Below are 13,743 nucleotides of genomic sequence, written 5' to 3'. Positions count from 1 at the left end.
CCTTGAGCCTCCTGCTCCTCAGCTGTACTTGAGGGGGCCTGAGGCAGGGATGATAAGGCCCAGCTCTGACCTTCTGTGGTCTTGATTCTCCCCTTTCACCTCAAGGAGTCTGTCCTTGCCTTAAACCTCTCCCAGGTTTTGATGACCCAGATAACAGAATTCTTCTGATTCTTCCGGATGGATAATATGACTGAGAAACCAGAGATGGCACCAAGAAAGTGAGGCAGACACAAGACAAGGAGTGTGGTTATAATGAGCTGAAAGCCTGTGCCGGTCTGGTCTGTGCAAGGTCCTGGGCTGAAGTCAGAGGGCCACTCTGGCCTGGCATCAGTCACAGCTCCAGGCATATCCCTGGCCCTGGTGCTGAGCTCTGCCGGGGGCCCTGGTGTTGATCACTAAGGTAGGGTCTGTGAGGGGCACCATCCCAAAGGGTCACACGGGCATGTGCAGCTCGTTGTACTCATCCTGGCCATCCTCATCAAAGTTTGGTTCGGCATCTTCTGAGTCCAACTGCAGAAAGGAACACAGGGTTGGTCAGGGAAACAACTCCCCATACCCTCCTTCACCCACAAGCCCTCCTTGCTCCCAGACCTTCCCCAGCTTCACTCTCTGAAGGGATCATGACCCCAAGTTGAAGCATTTCCCTTGACCAAAATCTTTGGGTCACTCCCCAGATTACTAAGTACCTCCTAGTAATAATAATAATCATGATGGCAAATACTACATGTGAAATTCTTTCCTAGGGCCACTTCTAGTTCCTGCAGCACCTCTACATGCAATGTTTAAGTATGGATGAATTTCAAAGAGATGTCCCTTCTTCTAGCCAACAAAACAGGGATCAGGATGGACCTCAGCACCATGCCACCCCCACTTGTACATCCCTCAGCTGTGTGCTTTTGTTCAGGGCACAGGCCGCCCACAGCAGCCCTGTGTTTACTCTTGCACCAAACCATCATGCCAAGTGCTTTATCTGGATTAGTATTTAATCCTTCCAACAGTCATGTAAGGTAGAATCTGTTATCAGCCCCATTATACAGATGAAAATGAGATTTCAGAAGCTAACTTGGCTAAGGTCATACAAACTGGCAGGTGGCTCAGGAGAGACTGGAACCCAAGTATCTGATTCCAATGCCCATTCACACTAAGCCTGCTACCCCAAACCACCATTCCTTACCGCCTGCAGCTCCCTGTCCTGGAAGAGCCGGGGCAAAAGGCAACGCCTCAGAGGCACCGTGAGCAGCAGCAGGAAGGGAAAGGCAAGAGAGGCCGCTGTGGACTTGACCACCCAGAGCAGGGCAATACAGCCCAACTGGATGCAGGTAAACAGGTGCATCCGCCATGTCTTCACCTGGAGGAACAGGCATCGGGCCTCACCACCCAGCAGCCCCAGTCAGCTCCCACCCACACCTAGGAACCTTGCTCCAAGACCCAAGTGATCCTTCATACTCACCCTGTCCATTTCTGGCCCAGGGATCTCTCCAGATCCTTGCCCCATCACCCCTTCTCCCCACCTCCATGCTTCTTGGCCTGACCTTGGTCACATAGGGCTGCTCTGGATGGTGTTTTGCCGGCATGAAGATGAGCAACAGACGCTGGGACAACTGGATACCAGACAGAGATGTGACACCCATGTACAGGAAAATCCCAAAGAGCACAGCCAGTGGGATCCGCCGCAGCACAGCTCCCATGACAATGGACAGGCCTGGAAGAGGTGACACAGGCCTGCCTGACCCCTCAGACAGCCTCCATGAAGACAGATAGGCCTGGGAACAATGGGACATGGACCCCCTGACAGGTCAGCTGGGCCACATGAACAGAAGATGGAACAGGACAAAGAACTAGGAAGGGGCTCAAGAAAGGGCTGACCAGGTGAGAGATAGGTGGGAGTCAGAGGAACAGCCAGATGTGACATATTTGCAGATTCAGAGGCGACCTGGTCAGGCCTGGGACAGAGAGGACTGTAGGCCATGGGCCCAAGGCAGGTCTGCAGGGAAGGCTGGGCTCTCACCCACGAGGCTGGCGATGAGCACCCCGGTGACGCGCTGCTCCCGCACCTCCTGAATCTGGGGCTTGTCACCAGGTGCGATGGCAGTGCGCATCACTGTCAGCGCATTGACATGGGTGACAGAGCGGACGGTGGCAGCTGTAAGCCAGGGCAACCCAAAGAGCCCACAGAGACCACCCAGAGAGCCAATCAGCAGCAGGTCAAGGTGAAAGCCAGAACCCTTGAGCAGCCTCCTGGCCTTCTGACTGACGATGAGCCTGCAGGGGGAGGGGAACAGGGATGGCTGGCCAGGGGACCTGCAACAGGCACAGCCCAGCACACACACACAAGGACAGGAATGTGAGGGAGGGATGTGCAGACACATTTCTCCCAGGGACCTGCCAGCTTCCTCTTTCAAGTTCCCAAATAGAAGTTCTCACATTGCAGCAAATTTGAGCCAAATTCTCATACTGTGAATATTTAAAACACCACAAAAGCCAGATGCCAGATCTCACCACATTATTTTGGTTTATCCCAAATGAGATACATGTGAGCATCCCCGGGTGACAGAACATCCTACCAGAGCACTCTGAGGACTGTCAAGTGCCTCCATGCAAACCATGGTGGCGAAAGACATGTATCACATCAAACCACCCAGGAGAACCATGTCCAGACCCCCATGCCCCACCCCTACCCCACATCCCCACAAACCCCCCTCTTCCACACCCCTGCCAGCTCCGACATGCTCCTTCTCAAGGCCTGCCATATCTCCTGCTGCCTCCAGACCGACAAGATGCCCCACTTTAACCTTGACACCAATCCAAGGAGCCTGGCCCTGGCTCTCCCTTTCTCCCCCGTTCCCAGTGCCCCAAGTCCTCTCACGCTGTGATCTGTGTCTCCATGAATATCAGGATGAGGACCAGGAGGGCAGGGACAGCAGCTGCCACCATCATCCAGGGTGGGAAAGGGCGGGCACTGCCCAGGGGTGGGATGAACCATGTGCGCTTATGTGGGGAGGTCACCGAGAGCCCTGTGGGCACGGTGAGCTTCTGCAAAACAGGAAAGAAGACTGGGCTTAGAGACACAGCCAGCCTCCCCATACAGGAAGCCCACAGAGTAGCTGTTTCCGCCAAGCTCTGTGTCCCCAATACCAGAACTTTGGGGAATGGGGAAATTCACTTTATATTCTCCAAAGTCTCGGTCCTTCCAGGGATCCAGTAGCGGGAAGGGAAATGAAATACCTTCTTCTAGAGCACAAGAGCAGTCAGCAGACCTGCCACAGGGAGACCTGTCATCCTGCCCCAGCCCACACCTGCTCCTCAGGATTCCTCTCTTGGCTGGACCTGGAACCTGGAACCTGAACCTGCTCCTGGAACCCCAGCCCCACCCTCCCAACATGGCCACAACAGGTCACTGTTCTACTAGGAGACCAGTCCTGCTTTTGACCCAGGGACAGTGGAAATGAGTCATGGTCCTGGCCCTGGGTGAGAACCAGATGCAGCAGGGACAGGGCTCACCCACCTGTGTGTAGGTGTCTGTAATGGAGTAGTCTACCAGGACCATCACCAGGATGGAGATGGGGATGCCAAAATCCCCAATAAGGCGGCGAGCCTGCAGGAGCAGAGGTGGAGTGAGCGTCTGCAGACTCTGGCTTCCCCCCACCCCTCCCATCCCCTTCCAGAAGCCAGAAGTTCCCCTATCGTCTCTCTGATCCCCTCCCATGGGTGCCAACTGCACCCAGGAGAGCATTATCATCTTTATGAAACTTCTCTGGGGGAACAGTGAAAAAATTCTTGATGAGGCTCCTAATGGGGTGCCAGGGCTGCCCAGACTTGGTGTGAGTCCATAGGTTGGCTGGGAAATAGAATACAGCGTGGCATTGAGGAACCCTTGGGGAGGGCACTACACCTAGCCGCCATGCACCTTGCCACCCAGGAAGCGGCTGTTCCTGAACTTGCGTAGGAAGAAGGCAATGAGGAAGGTCCCAAGCATGAGGATGAGGGACAGCAGAGCCGTGTTGGGCTGGTTCCTGGGGCCAGGTGGTCCCTCAGTGGGGGGCAGTGCACTGCCATTTGGCTCCAGGCCAGCCTCCAGGGTCTCCTCAGGAGGGTAGAATGGCAGCAGCGGGTGCTCTGTGAATACCTGTGTGTGCACAACAAGGACACCTTACCACTCACTTGGGCAGGTGAACCCAATGTCATCACCTTCAGTACACCTGTGAAAGAGGGGGTGCCCCCTCACATACCTGAGCAGACAGCAATAACCCATAGACTTCCAGCATCTCACACACACACACACACACACACACACACTTCTACAAAAGGTGACCCAAGGACACGCAGCCTCGTAGTGCTGCCAGTATCCCAACTCCATCACACACCTGTGCAGGTAAATGCACATCACTAAGCCTCCAGTTTCTCAGGGTACAACTGGCATCCTCAGGGTCTCACCTCTTCCCCTTAAGCTCAGACCTAGGGTGTCCCTGATCCTCCCACGCCAACACCCAACAGAGCCCCTTTCTTTGTTCCCCTGCCCCCAAACTCCAAACCTGCCCCCCGCCACTCCCTGGGGTTCTGCCAGGCTTACTCCACCCACCCCATCCTGACCCCCACCTTGTAGAGCTTGTGGAAGGTCTCATAGATGAAAATGAACGAGATGAGGAACGCAAAGATCTCCTGGGTGAAAGGCGAGATATAGCGGACCAGGAAGCTGCCCTCAGCGGCCACCAGGGCAAGAACGAAGACCACCAGCCAGAGGCCAACCCACACCCGGCCAGTGAGGTACTCCAGATCCTGGGCGCGGCAGAACTAGGGCAGAGATGTGGCAGTCACCCACAGGACATCTGTCCTCAGCAGGATAAGAAGGTGGTGCACTCCAAAGGAGAGAGGAGGGAAAGAGGCACAGTGGGGGGCAGGCCGCCCTGGGGAGAGCAGAGATTTACCTTGAAGAAGGCTTCTTCAAAGACAAGCAGTGGCCCAGAGAAGCCAACCACCAGCAGTGGCTGGGCACCCAACAGAGAGAAGAGGATACCCAGCACAGCTGTGGACACGATCAGCTCTGACACTCCCATCAGGCCCTCGGTCTTCTCTCCTGGGTGGGCAGTGGACAGTGGGCAGGCTCTAGCCTGGCTCTTTATACCTGCCTCCTTCCTCTTCTAGCTTATCATAATCTGGTGACCCCAGCAAAAGAGGAGTGGCCCCCAGAGTGATACACAAGGCCCCCTCTCCACCCTCATTCTTCCCAGTCACCTTCCACCTCTCCAAAGGTGATCACCCTTTATAACTCTCCTACCACCTCCCTTTATAGCCCCCCAAAAGTGATCCCTAGGATTCGCTGACCCAGCAGCTCCCAAAGGTGGTCACATCTTTCTAGTTCCTCTATCAGCTCCCTAAAGTAACCCCTAGGACACCACAGCCCAGAAACTCTGCAGGGGACCCCAGCCCCCCAAAGTGACCACAGGAGCCCCAACTCCCCCACTTTACCTAGCAGGCCCCCAAAAGTGATGGCAGGGCTGAGGGCCGCAAAGTAGATGAAGAGCACAGCAGCCACACACTGGGAGTGCAAGGCGTCCCACAGGTCACTGGGGTAGTGGGGGTAGCGCCGCTTCACGTCCCGGACAAGCCCCCCAAACACCGAGCCCGTCCGCAGTAGGGGGTCATCTTCAGGGGTTGCCTCAGAGCCTCCCAACTCCAGAGACAGCTCTGGGGAACAAGAGGCTACTGGAACGCAGACCTCGCCCTCCAGCTTAGAGGCCCCAGGCTCAGGCTGCACAGCCTGGGATGTGGGGTCAGGGCTGGGAAACCAAAGCAGGCAGGAAGGACTGGGGGAGTCAGGACAGGGCGGAGGTCTGGTGCAGGCCCTGGCTCTGGGGAGGGTGTGTCACAGGTCTGACCTTTCCCAGGGGTCACATAGCCGCCCCGGGTGGTCGTCTCCACTTTGGTCTGCTCGCGCTCCCGGCGCTTCCTCAGCAGCTCCCGCTGGAAGGCAGCCACCGAGCGCAGTAGGTCACGGCCCTCCACCTCGGACGGTGGGATCACAATGCTGCCATCCAGGAACTCACTGATGGCGCTCAGGAGGTCCTGCCGGTCGTCTGCCTGGTAGGCAGCCTCATGAAACAGCTGGGGCGACAGGAGGGAAGAGGGAGGAGGACTTTGGTGGAGGGCTCCAGGAAGGAGGTGTTGGATCACACAGCCAGGAGCAGGGTGGACAGCGGCCACGGCCACAGGGCCAGTCCGGCAATATCGGCTATCAAAATATTGGCACTCGTCCCTGAAGGCCTGCGAGCAGTGCTGCTCTGAACTCCCCAGATGCCCTCTGTCCTCCTCAGGGCCTCCAGACTTTTCCACACACAACAACTAAAGCAGTAACGCAGGGCAGAACAGGGCCTCCTGAACCATTCTGACTGGGGTGGTACATTCTGAACACCGCCCTGGCTAAAGGACCTTCCTGTCCAAGCCCAGGAGAAACACAGAAAGACCAGTACAACCAGCCCTCCCATTCAAGTCTTTGTTACATCTGACACCTCAAGGTCTGGGCTTCCTCTCCCACCAAGCCCCAGCCCGGGGATCCAATTTCTACCATTGGCTAACCAGAGTCCAAAGCAGGGCCTCTACCTGCAAGGGACCTCAGCACCCCTGCCTCCATGGGCAGTGAGAGAACAAGCAGGGCCCAGGGAAATAGGCCAACAATCCCAGCCTGGGGGTGCAGAGCCCACCTTGTCAGACATGAGGGTGGCAATGGAGCGCCCCAGTTCATGATAGTCGGTGCTGGTGTGGCTGGGCCCCAGCATCACGAAGAGGAAGCGGACAGGCACAGGGACCTCAAGCACAGACTCCAAGAGCACAGCCTCACTCAGCCGCACAAAGGCTGCTGCTGGCTGCTCCAAGAAAGGCACACAGCCTGGGGGAAGAGGAAGGCAGAGGTGCTGGGCAAAGGAGAGCAGTCAGTGCAGGCCCTCATGGGGGATCTGGGGCACAGTGGAACAGACTGCACACTGCACAAAAAACACCAATCTACAAGACCCTATTAACTCAAGCACTTATATATTTATTACAACTTGCTAATAGATGGAAATTACAAATATTAAACAAGAGTGCTTTTTTCTAATTCTCACAACGTTGCCATATGGACTAGCAAGATGGGAAACAGGAGGGAAATGAGGGAAGAAAGGGCTGGAGATAACAGCCTCCAGCCAGAGCTCAAGACCAGCAGGCCACAGGGAGGGCCCTGCCCCCCAGCACCCAACGCTGCTCACCCACGAGCACAACGGTGGCCTCAGCATCTTCAGGGATCTTCTCCAGCAGCTTCAGGCTTTTCCCCCGGTGACCATCTCCCCCAGGCATGTGCAGGGGCTTCTGAGGACGCAGAACTGGAATAGGGCTGGGACCCAGACCGGAGGCCGTGGCAGGCCCTCCTATCCCTCACTCCAGCCCTGGATCTGGGCCGCATGTTCTCCCTCCCAGCCCAGACAGGGACCATTTGTATTGTGGCTACACATTCAGAAGGGACCAGGCCAAGATCTGGACCCCATGGATCTGCCACATCATGCCATTTTACCCCATGTCTCCATCACAGGAAACCGTCATGCATGTCACCTCCAGGTCCCCAGCATGCCTAACACAGTGCCAAACCAGGACCTTCCCAACCTGCTCAATGAAGCTGTCGACAACCTCAACTCAAACTGGACATCCTCTCAGTCCCCCAGCCCAAGTCAGAGCAAGGCCACTGACCTCCTTAGCATCAGGATCATGTGGCCAGAGTGGGGCTGGCTCCCCCAGGTCATCAGCCATGGTAGGCACCGCACCGTCGGGGCCATGACTGGGGGTTGGGTGATGATTCCCCAGGACTGAGTTCACGCTGGAGCTCGATGGGTTTCGAGGGAAAAAGCCACTGTCCTTGTCATCATTGGGATGGCTGGAGAAGGGGGACAAGGTGGGTTAGAAGAGGCTCATGGCAGACTGAGGTCACAAGGAGGTAAGAAGTGGGAAGATCAGGGCCTCCATTTCTTCTGTCTCAGTGTAAGAACTTTCTATCGGTTGGAACTACAGAAAGATGGAAAGAGAATGAGCTCCCTATCACTTCTGGTATTCAAGCAGAGGTGAGAGTCATTCAAAAGAGCCTGTGCTGAACCAGACCCACTCCCAAGTGCCCTGCCTGCACCTGTGTTTTAGCAGCAGAGTACGCAGGACGCTGGCTCTGTCCTCTGGCCGGATCTGATCAGACACAATCATAGTCTCCACCACCAGGTGCGCAATGCCTGGCAGGGTGGTCTGCTCCAGGTCCAGGAGGGCCGCTCCTAGGAATACAGGTGGAGGGGGCACATCCTGTCAGATAGGAGACCACCTCCCATGCTACCTTGCCCCACAGGGCAAGCGTGTGTGCTGAGTAAGTACCCGATGCATTCAGGCAGATACATGGGTCCCCTATGGCCACGAGCTGGCTGGTGAAGGGGTGTGAAAGCCGAGCACAGAAGCAGGCAGGCCCCTCCTCACCGAGGAAGGAAAGACATCCATGAATTTGCAGCATTCAATTTCCCCTTCCTTGGGAACATCCACTGGGCACCAGGTACAGTATTAGGTACCAATAGGTCCAGCCCCTCAAGATTATGAATGGCTGAGGCAATTGGACTCCATGACCCCAAAGTGGTGGCCAGATCTCATTGCCTTGGCCCTGAGCTCCCGGGAGTAGGCCCAGGGTACTGGGCAGTCTGGCATGGGCTGTGGTCTTGAGGTGGGCAGGCCTAAGGATCCCTACCCTGAGCAATGGTCCTCCTGAGCTCTAGGAGACTGCGGAAGGAGAGGGAAGCCACGTGGGGCTTCCCCCAGCGCTCCGTCTCCTCCTCCACGTCCTCCTCAAACTTGATCCAGCGGGCTGTCTCCCGCCAGTGGGGCTCTTGGCTTCGGTCTAGCATCAGTTCGTTCAGCTCCACAAATACCTGAGGTAGAAGACAGGGGTGAGAGCCTGGGGGCTGCCAGGTGGGACAGGGTGGCATGGGAATGTCATTCCAGGGAAGGGCAGGGAAGAAGAGAAAGAAGGCTCCAGGCAGAGCAGGTGAGGAAGCCCCAGGCCACGCCCTCAGGCCCCTGCACCTCGTGAGGCCTCCTGTCCAGCTTCTTCTTCTTCTTCTTCCTGCGTAAGATGGGGGCCAAGCCACTTGGGCTGCCCCTCCCTCCCTGAGTCCGGGACGGCTTCTTCACTAAGTGCCGCCGCACACCAGGGTTGTCCTCCAGGCGGTGACCTGCAGAGAAAGTGGGCTTGGTGGTCCCACACGTCCAGCTCAGACCTTAGAGTCACGCACTACAGACTCCAACCCTCTGCTCTGCCCAACAAGTCTACCTGGTGAGGGTGACAGTCACAAAGAGGACACACTACCAGGACCACATCATCTGATATGGCCATTTCATGGATAAGGAGACTAACAGGAAGGGGGAAGATGGTTAAGCCCAAATCACAAAGAGAACCACTGGCCAAGTCACACAAAAAGTCAGACCCTAACTCAGTCCATATCCCCAGCTGGACCTACTGGTCCCTGCCACTTCCTCCCCAGGGGGCCCTATGACTGACACCAGTCCCTAGGCACCAAGCCCCCAACACTTCCTAGCACCCATGCCCCATGGATACTCACTCCAGCAGGATATGTTTCTGCCTGCCTTTTCCCAGGCCAACAGCTGGGGACAAGCTGGCCATCCAGTTACTCACCAGCTGGTGCCCCTGCCATGGGGCTCTCCTGGCCCCTGGTGGGCTCCCACAGGCCATAGTCCTCAAAGTCCAGCACAAACATCTCCAAGTCCTCTGAGGCCAGCAAGTCTCGAGGGCTGGGGGCTGGATTCCTCCCAGAACTGTGGCTCTCAGTGTCCCTAGGCCCAGGGCTCAGTGCCCCATTGGGCTCCATGACCTCCTCCAGCAGGCTTGTCATTCCCCCGCAGCCAAGGCCTCAGCCCCTGCTCCCTCCCAGATCCTGGGTTCTCCCAACAGTGAGAGCCTGGGCAGCAGTGGTCTTTGTCCAAGCAGAGCCGTAGGTAGCGAGGCCTCCTGACCCCAACTCCTCACATCCCCAAGCCTTCTCCCTGATGATTCCAGCCCCCACCCTGGGTCTGTAAACACGCCCTCCCCATACCCCCCCCCCACCATCCTGCTGCCACTGCCGCTGCTGCCATCGGATTGTTCCTGTCCCTGTCCTCAGGCCCTGGCAACTTTCCATGACGTACTGAGCTCAGAGCCCTACCCTACCCTGCCCCCGCAAACACATCCAGTGGTTCTGAAGAGCAGGAGGGCGGGGCCAGTGATGCCCCTGGCCTGGGCACAGAGCCCCACGGGTGATGACAGGTGGCACCAAAGCCAGGGCTGATAAGATGGAAGGAATGTACAGAGATCACAGCCAGGACCAGCCAAGGGTGGTGGGACAGGACTGACAGAGGTCCTGGCTCAGGGAGGAGAAGGGGCCTGGCAGCCTGATTCAGGCTTAAAAAGCTGGTCTGCAGGGGGTAAGAAGAAGGGGTTCAGAGTTTTCTCTGAGAAGAAGGGCCTTGGGAGAAGGGAATATAATGATGTCCTCAAATGCCACAGGGAGAGAGGGTGCCTTATTTCAGGGGTGACTCAGAGGACAGAATCAGAACCAAAGGTGTCACAAATGGAAATCTCAGCTCTGGCAATCAGAGAGATGGCTTGGTAAGGTAGTGAGCTCCCTGTCATTGGTCACATTCCAGCAGACAGGAACACTGCAGAGAGGACTCAGCCCTGGGTGGGGGAGAGCACAAGCCTCTTCAAGGTCCCTGGCAGGCTGGGAGCCTGTGGGAGTGGGCAGCAAGGACTACCATGGGGTGTCACTCACTTTTCATGTCATCCAGGTCTGCAGAGCCCAGCATCTGGGCCTCTGCCTCATCAGTGGGCACCTGCTGCTCCGGACCACCAGGGTTACCCAGGGCACTGCCTGGACACAGTCGCTCCCGCAGGTCATAACTGGCTGATGGGCTCCAGGGCCGGCTCTTCTCGGCAGTGACTCGGGAGGCCCGGGCCCGGGGACTGGGGGAGCTGAGAAGACAACATGCACCCTGGACTTAACAGGGCAAGTCCAAGGAGATGAGCAGGCTAGTGGGTTCCAGTACATTCTCCAATTGGGGGACCTGGAGTAGACACCTGGGCAGCGGACACAGGCCTCCCTCACCCATCAGGTCGGCCCTCCTCCTCCAGCCTGTATCCTGTCCTCTTCTTTCTGACACCTCAGGCCTAGAGGACTCAACTCTTGGCTCTGCTCTTTCCTGTCTTCTCTTATTCTCTCCCCCTTGTAAACTTTGGAGACATATAATGCTCCCCACCTTCCCTCCTCTCTGGGTCACACCTGGTGACACCCCTCAGGGTTAGAAGGAGGTGACTATCAAGAGCCTTGTGCCTAACTACTCTGGGCTGGGCTAGAGCCTGCTGAATGGGGCTGAGGCCAGTACCTGAGCAAAGGCTGGGGGCTCTGGTCAGGGCGTGGTCCCACCGAGGGCAGGGGCTTGGTGCAAGCAGCCTTCCCTGAGAGGCCAGGACTGTCATCCTCATCGCTGCCAATGGAGAACTGTGGATAGACAGATGTGCCCTGGGCCCAACTTACCACTCAGCAAGCACTAGCCCCCACCCTTCTTCCTCCATCCTTTGTGCACCCTCCCTGAACAGCCACCCCTCATTCAAGTGGCAGGTCCCTACCTTGGCTTTCTGTGGGGACCCTGATGGTGGGGGCTCCACAGGTTCTACCTCAGATTCCCCTTCCTCTTCCTCCTCTTCCTCCTCTTCCTCATCTGCTCCAGCTCCCCCCTCCTCCTGGATGGGGGGAGTCCCCTCAGAGGGAGGAGCAGAGGTCTTTTCCTTCTTCCCCTTCTTCCTGGTATGCCGGGCAGAGGTGGGGGGCAGTCGCCGCAGCTTGTGTGGTGGAGGCAGGCGCGCTGAGAGCGGGTGGTGGGTGTGATGGGATGTGTGCCGGTGAACTAGGGGTGCAGGAGAGCTGGTGAGGCCCCCGCATCAGCAGGGGAGCCTCCCCGCCCAAGGGGCACACACCTTATTCTAGCTCAAGGCCTCAAAGGAGGGCACCCTAGTCCTTCCTCCAGGGCCTGGCTCCCCCCAACATCTGTGTCCATGCTCCTGTCATTGATGAGGCCTGACAGAGTGGGGGTCAGGAGTGATGGAGAGGGAAGGTCACAAAAGAGAGCCTCGGGTGGGGGAAGATGTGATACAGCAAGGACGCATAAGAGGAGCTGAGAGGGGTCACCACATGGCAGAGAGGAGGGTGAGCAGGGCCAAAGGGGAAGATGAAGGTCACCGAGTGAGGCCTCAGGCCCATCTCCCTACATCTTCCCTGGTCTGGGCCCCTGCTTCCCTGGCAGGTGAATAGGTGATGGGTGAGAAAGGCAGAATGACTTAACATGGCATGGTGGCCCAGCACAGAGTCCAGCACAGTGTCCAGCACAGGATGGCACTAGGTGACCAAGCCGAAGGTGAGCACGGTGATGGTGGCGATGAAGGTGATGGTGGTGAGGGCAGCCACACTAGGGGTCCCCAAGCTACCCACACTCAAAGTCCCGCTCGCTGTAGCTGCGGCTGGGCTTCTCAGAGTCCCAGGCTGGGGGCTTGCTGATGAGATCCCCAAACCTGCTCACAGCCAAGGTCTTGCCCAAATCATCATCCTCCTCCACGTCTGGACTTAGAGGGGGCTCCTCCAAGGGCACCCGGACCTGCAGGCCCAGACAGCATCTCCTAAGGACCCCTGGGCTGTGAATGCCCCACACCCACCCCAACTCCATGCCCTAGTTGGAGGCGGGGTCAACCAGCAGGCTCCATCTTCAACAGCCCTCAGCCCCCTAATCCCCTGCAGGCAACCAGGCCTTGGGAGGGAAGGGGGCCACGGATCTGAAAAATATCAAAGACCCCTCTTTCTCCATTCCACCAGCCCAGAGAGATAAGCACATATGGGGGTCCCAGGGCCTACGGAAGAACCACCATGCCTCGCAGGGTCCCTCCCGCCCCTCTTCCCCCCACCTCCCCTCCAACGTCAGTCACCTGGGGTAGGGGGGAGGCGCCCCCGGGCGGCGGGATCACTCCGTTGGCCATGGCTGGGCGGGCCGCTTGGGAGGCTCCGGTTCACCAAGGGACCAGAACCCCGGGTGAGAAGAAGGGGGCGCTGCGGAGGCCTAGTGGGGAGCCCTGGGGGTGGAGGGCGGGGTCAGGATGCTCGCGCTGACGGCCCCCGCCCGGGGGTGGCTCCCCTCACCCGGCTGGAGTGTCCCTCCAGGCCCCCGCCCCTCCTGGCGGCCACGTCCCGCCCGCGGTACCTGAGGGCTCCGGAGCCTGCGGGGCCGGGGCGGGCGGCCGCGCCCCATGTCCCTCCCAGCGCGCTCCAGGGCGCGGCCACCGGGCTCCCGTCCGGCCTCTCGCCGCGCAAGCCGGGCCTGGCGGACGCAGGCGCTGGAGCCCGCAGCCTGCGGCTCCACCTCCTCGCGCTCGGCTCCGCCGCCGCCGCGGGGCCGCACAATGGGAGCGGGCGGGCTGTGACTCACCCCGCCCCGACCGGCCGGGCCCCGCGCCTCGGCCCCGCAGGACCCCACCTACCCACGCGCCCCTTTTCCAGGCGCCCCACGCATTGCTGGGGGCGGGTGCATGGCCTTAAATTCCCACAATCCCCCAAACACGCTCCGCCACCTTGCTTTTCGTCTCACCTTGGCTCCAGAACTCTGAAAGCGACTCCCTCCGCAAATGCAAGTCCCTCAACCTTGGGAACATAGATCATT

The 13,743-nt window shown here is 58.2% G+C and overlaps 1 protein-coding gene across 3 annotated transcripts; it reads right to left on the bottom strand.

The window, feature by feature from the left end:
* Positions 1-234: 234 nt before the first annotated feature.
* Positions 235-13,371, bottom strand: Slc4a3 (solute carrier family 4 member 3). 3 transcript variants are annotated; one of them, XM_026390341.2, is made up of 23 exons: positions 13,288-13,371; positions 13,016-13,159; positions 12,528-12,690; positions 11,669-11,946; positions 11,425-11,540; positions 10,815-11,014; positions 9,073-9,221; positions 8,738-8,918; positions 8,144-8,279; positions 7,714-7,897; positions 7,239-7,338; positions 6,699-6,883; positions 5,877-6,102; positions 5,467-5,685; positions 4,926-5,074; positions 4,597-4,791; positions 3,908-4,126; positions 3,506-3,595; positions 2,867-3,033; positions 2,009-2,262; positions 1,533-1,702; positions 1,175-1,348; positions 235-510 (listed from the first exon to the last, which is right to left on the bottom strand). In XM_026390341.2, exons 2-23 carry the CDS (start codon positions 13,064-13,066, stop codon positions 433-435), a joined length of 3,684 nt encoding a protein of 1,227 aa, XP_026246126.2. In that variant the 5' UTR covers positions 13,067-13,159; positions 13,288-13,371; the 3' UTR covers positions 235-432. The 3 variants fall into 3 exon arrangements, with proteins under 3 accessions (XP_026246126.2, XP_026246128.2, XP_026246129.1); XM_026390343.2 differs by lacking the exons at positions 13,016-13,159; positions 13,288-13,371 and having other exon boundaries at positions 12,382-12,617; XM_026390344.2 differs by lacking the exons at positions 10,815-11,014; positions 11,425-11,540; positions 11,669-11,946; ... (1 more) ...; positions 13,016-13,159; positions 13,288-13,371 and adding an exon at positions 9,683-10,069.
* Between the last annotated feature and the right edge of the window lie 372 nt (positions 13,372-13,743).

This window comes from Urocitellus parryii, chromosome 1, assembly GCF_045843805.1.
Source record: "Urocitellus parryii isolate mUroPar1 chromosome 1, mUroPar1.hap1, whole genome shotgun sequence".
In the NCBI taxonomy this organism is placed as follows: domain Eukaryota; kingdom Metazoa; phylum Chordata; class Mammalia; order Rodentia; family Sciuridae; genus Urocitellus; species Urocitellus parryii.
This window is presented reverse-complemented; position numbering and strand designations above follow the sequence as displayed.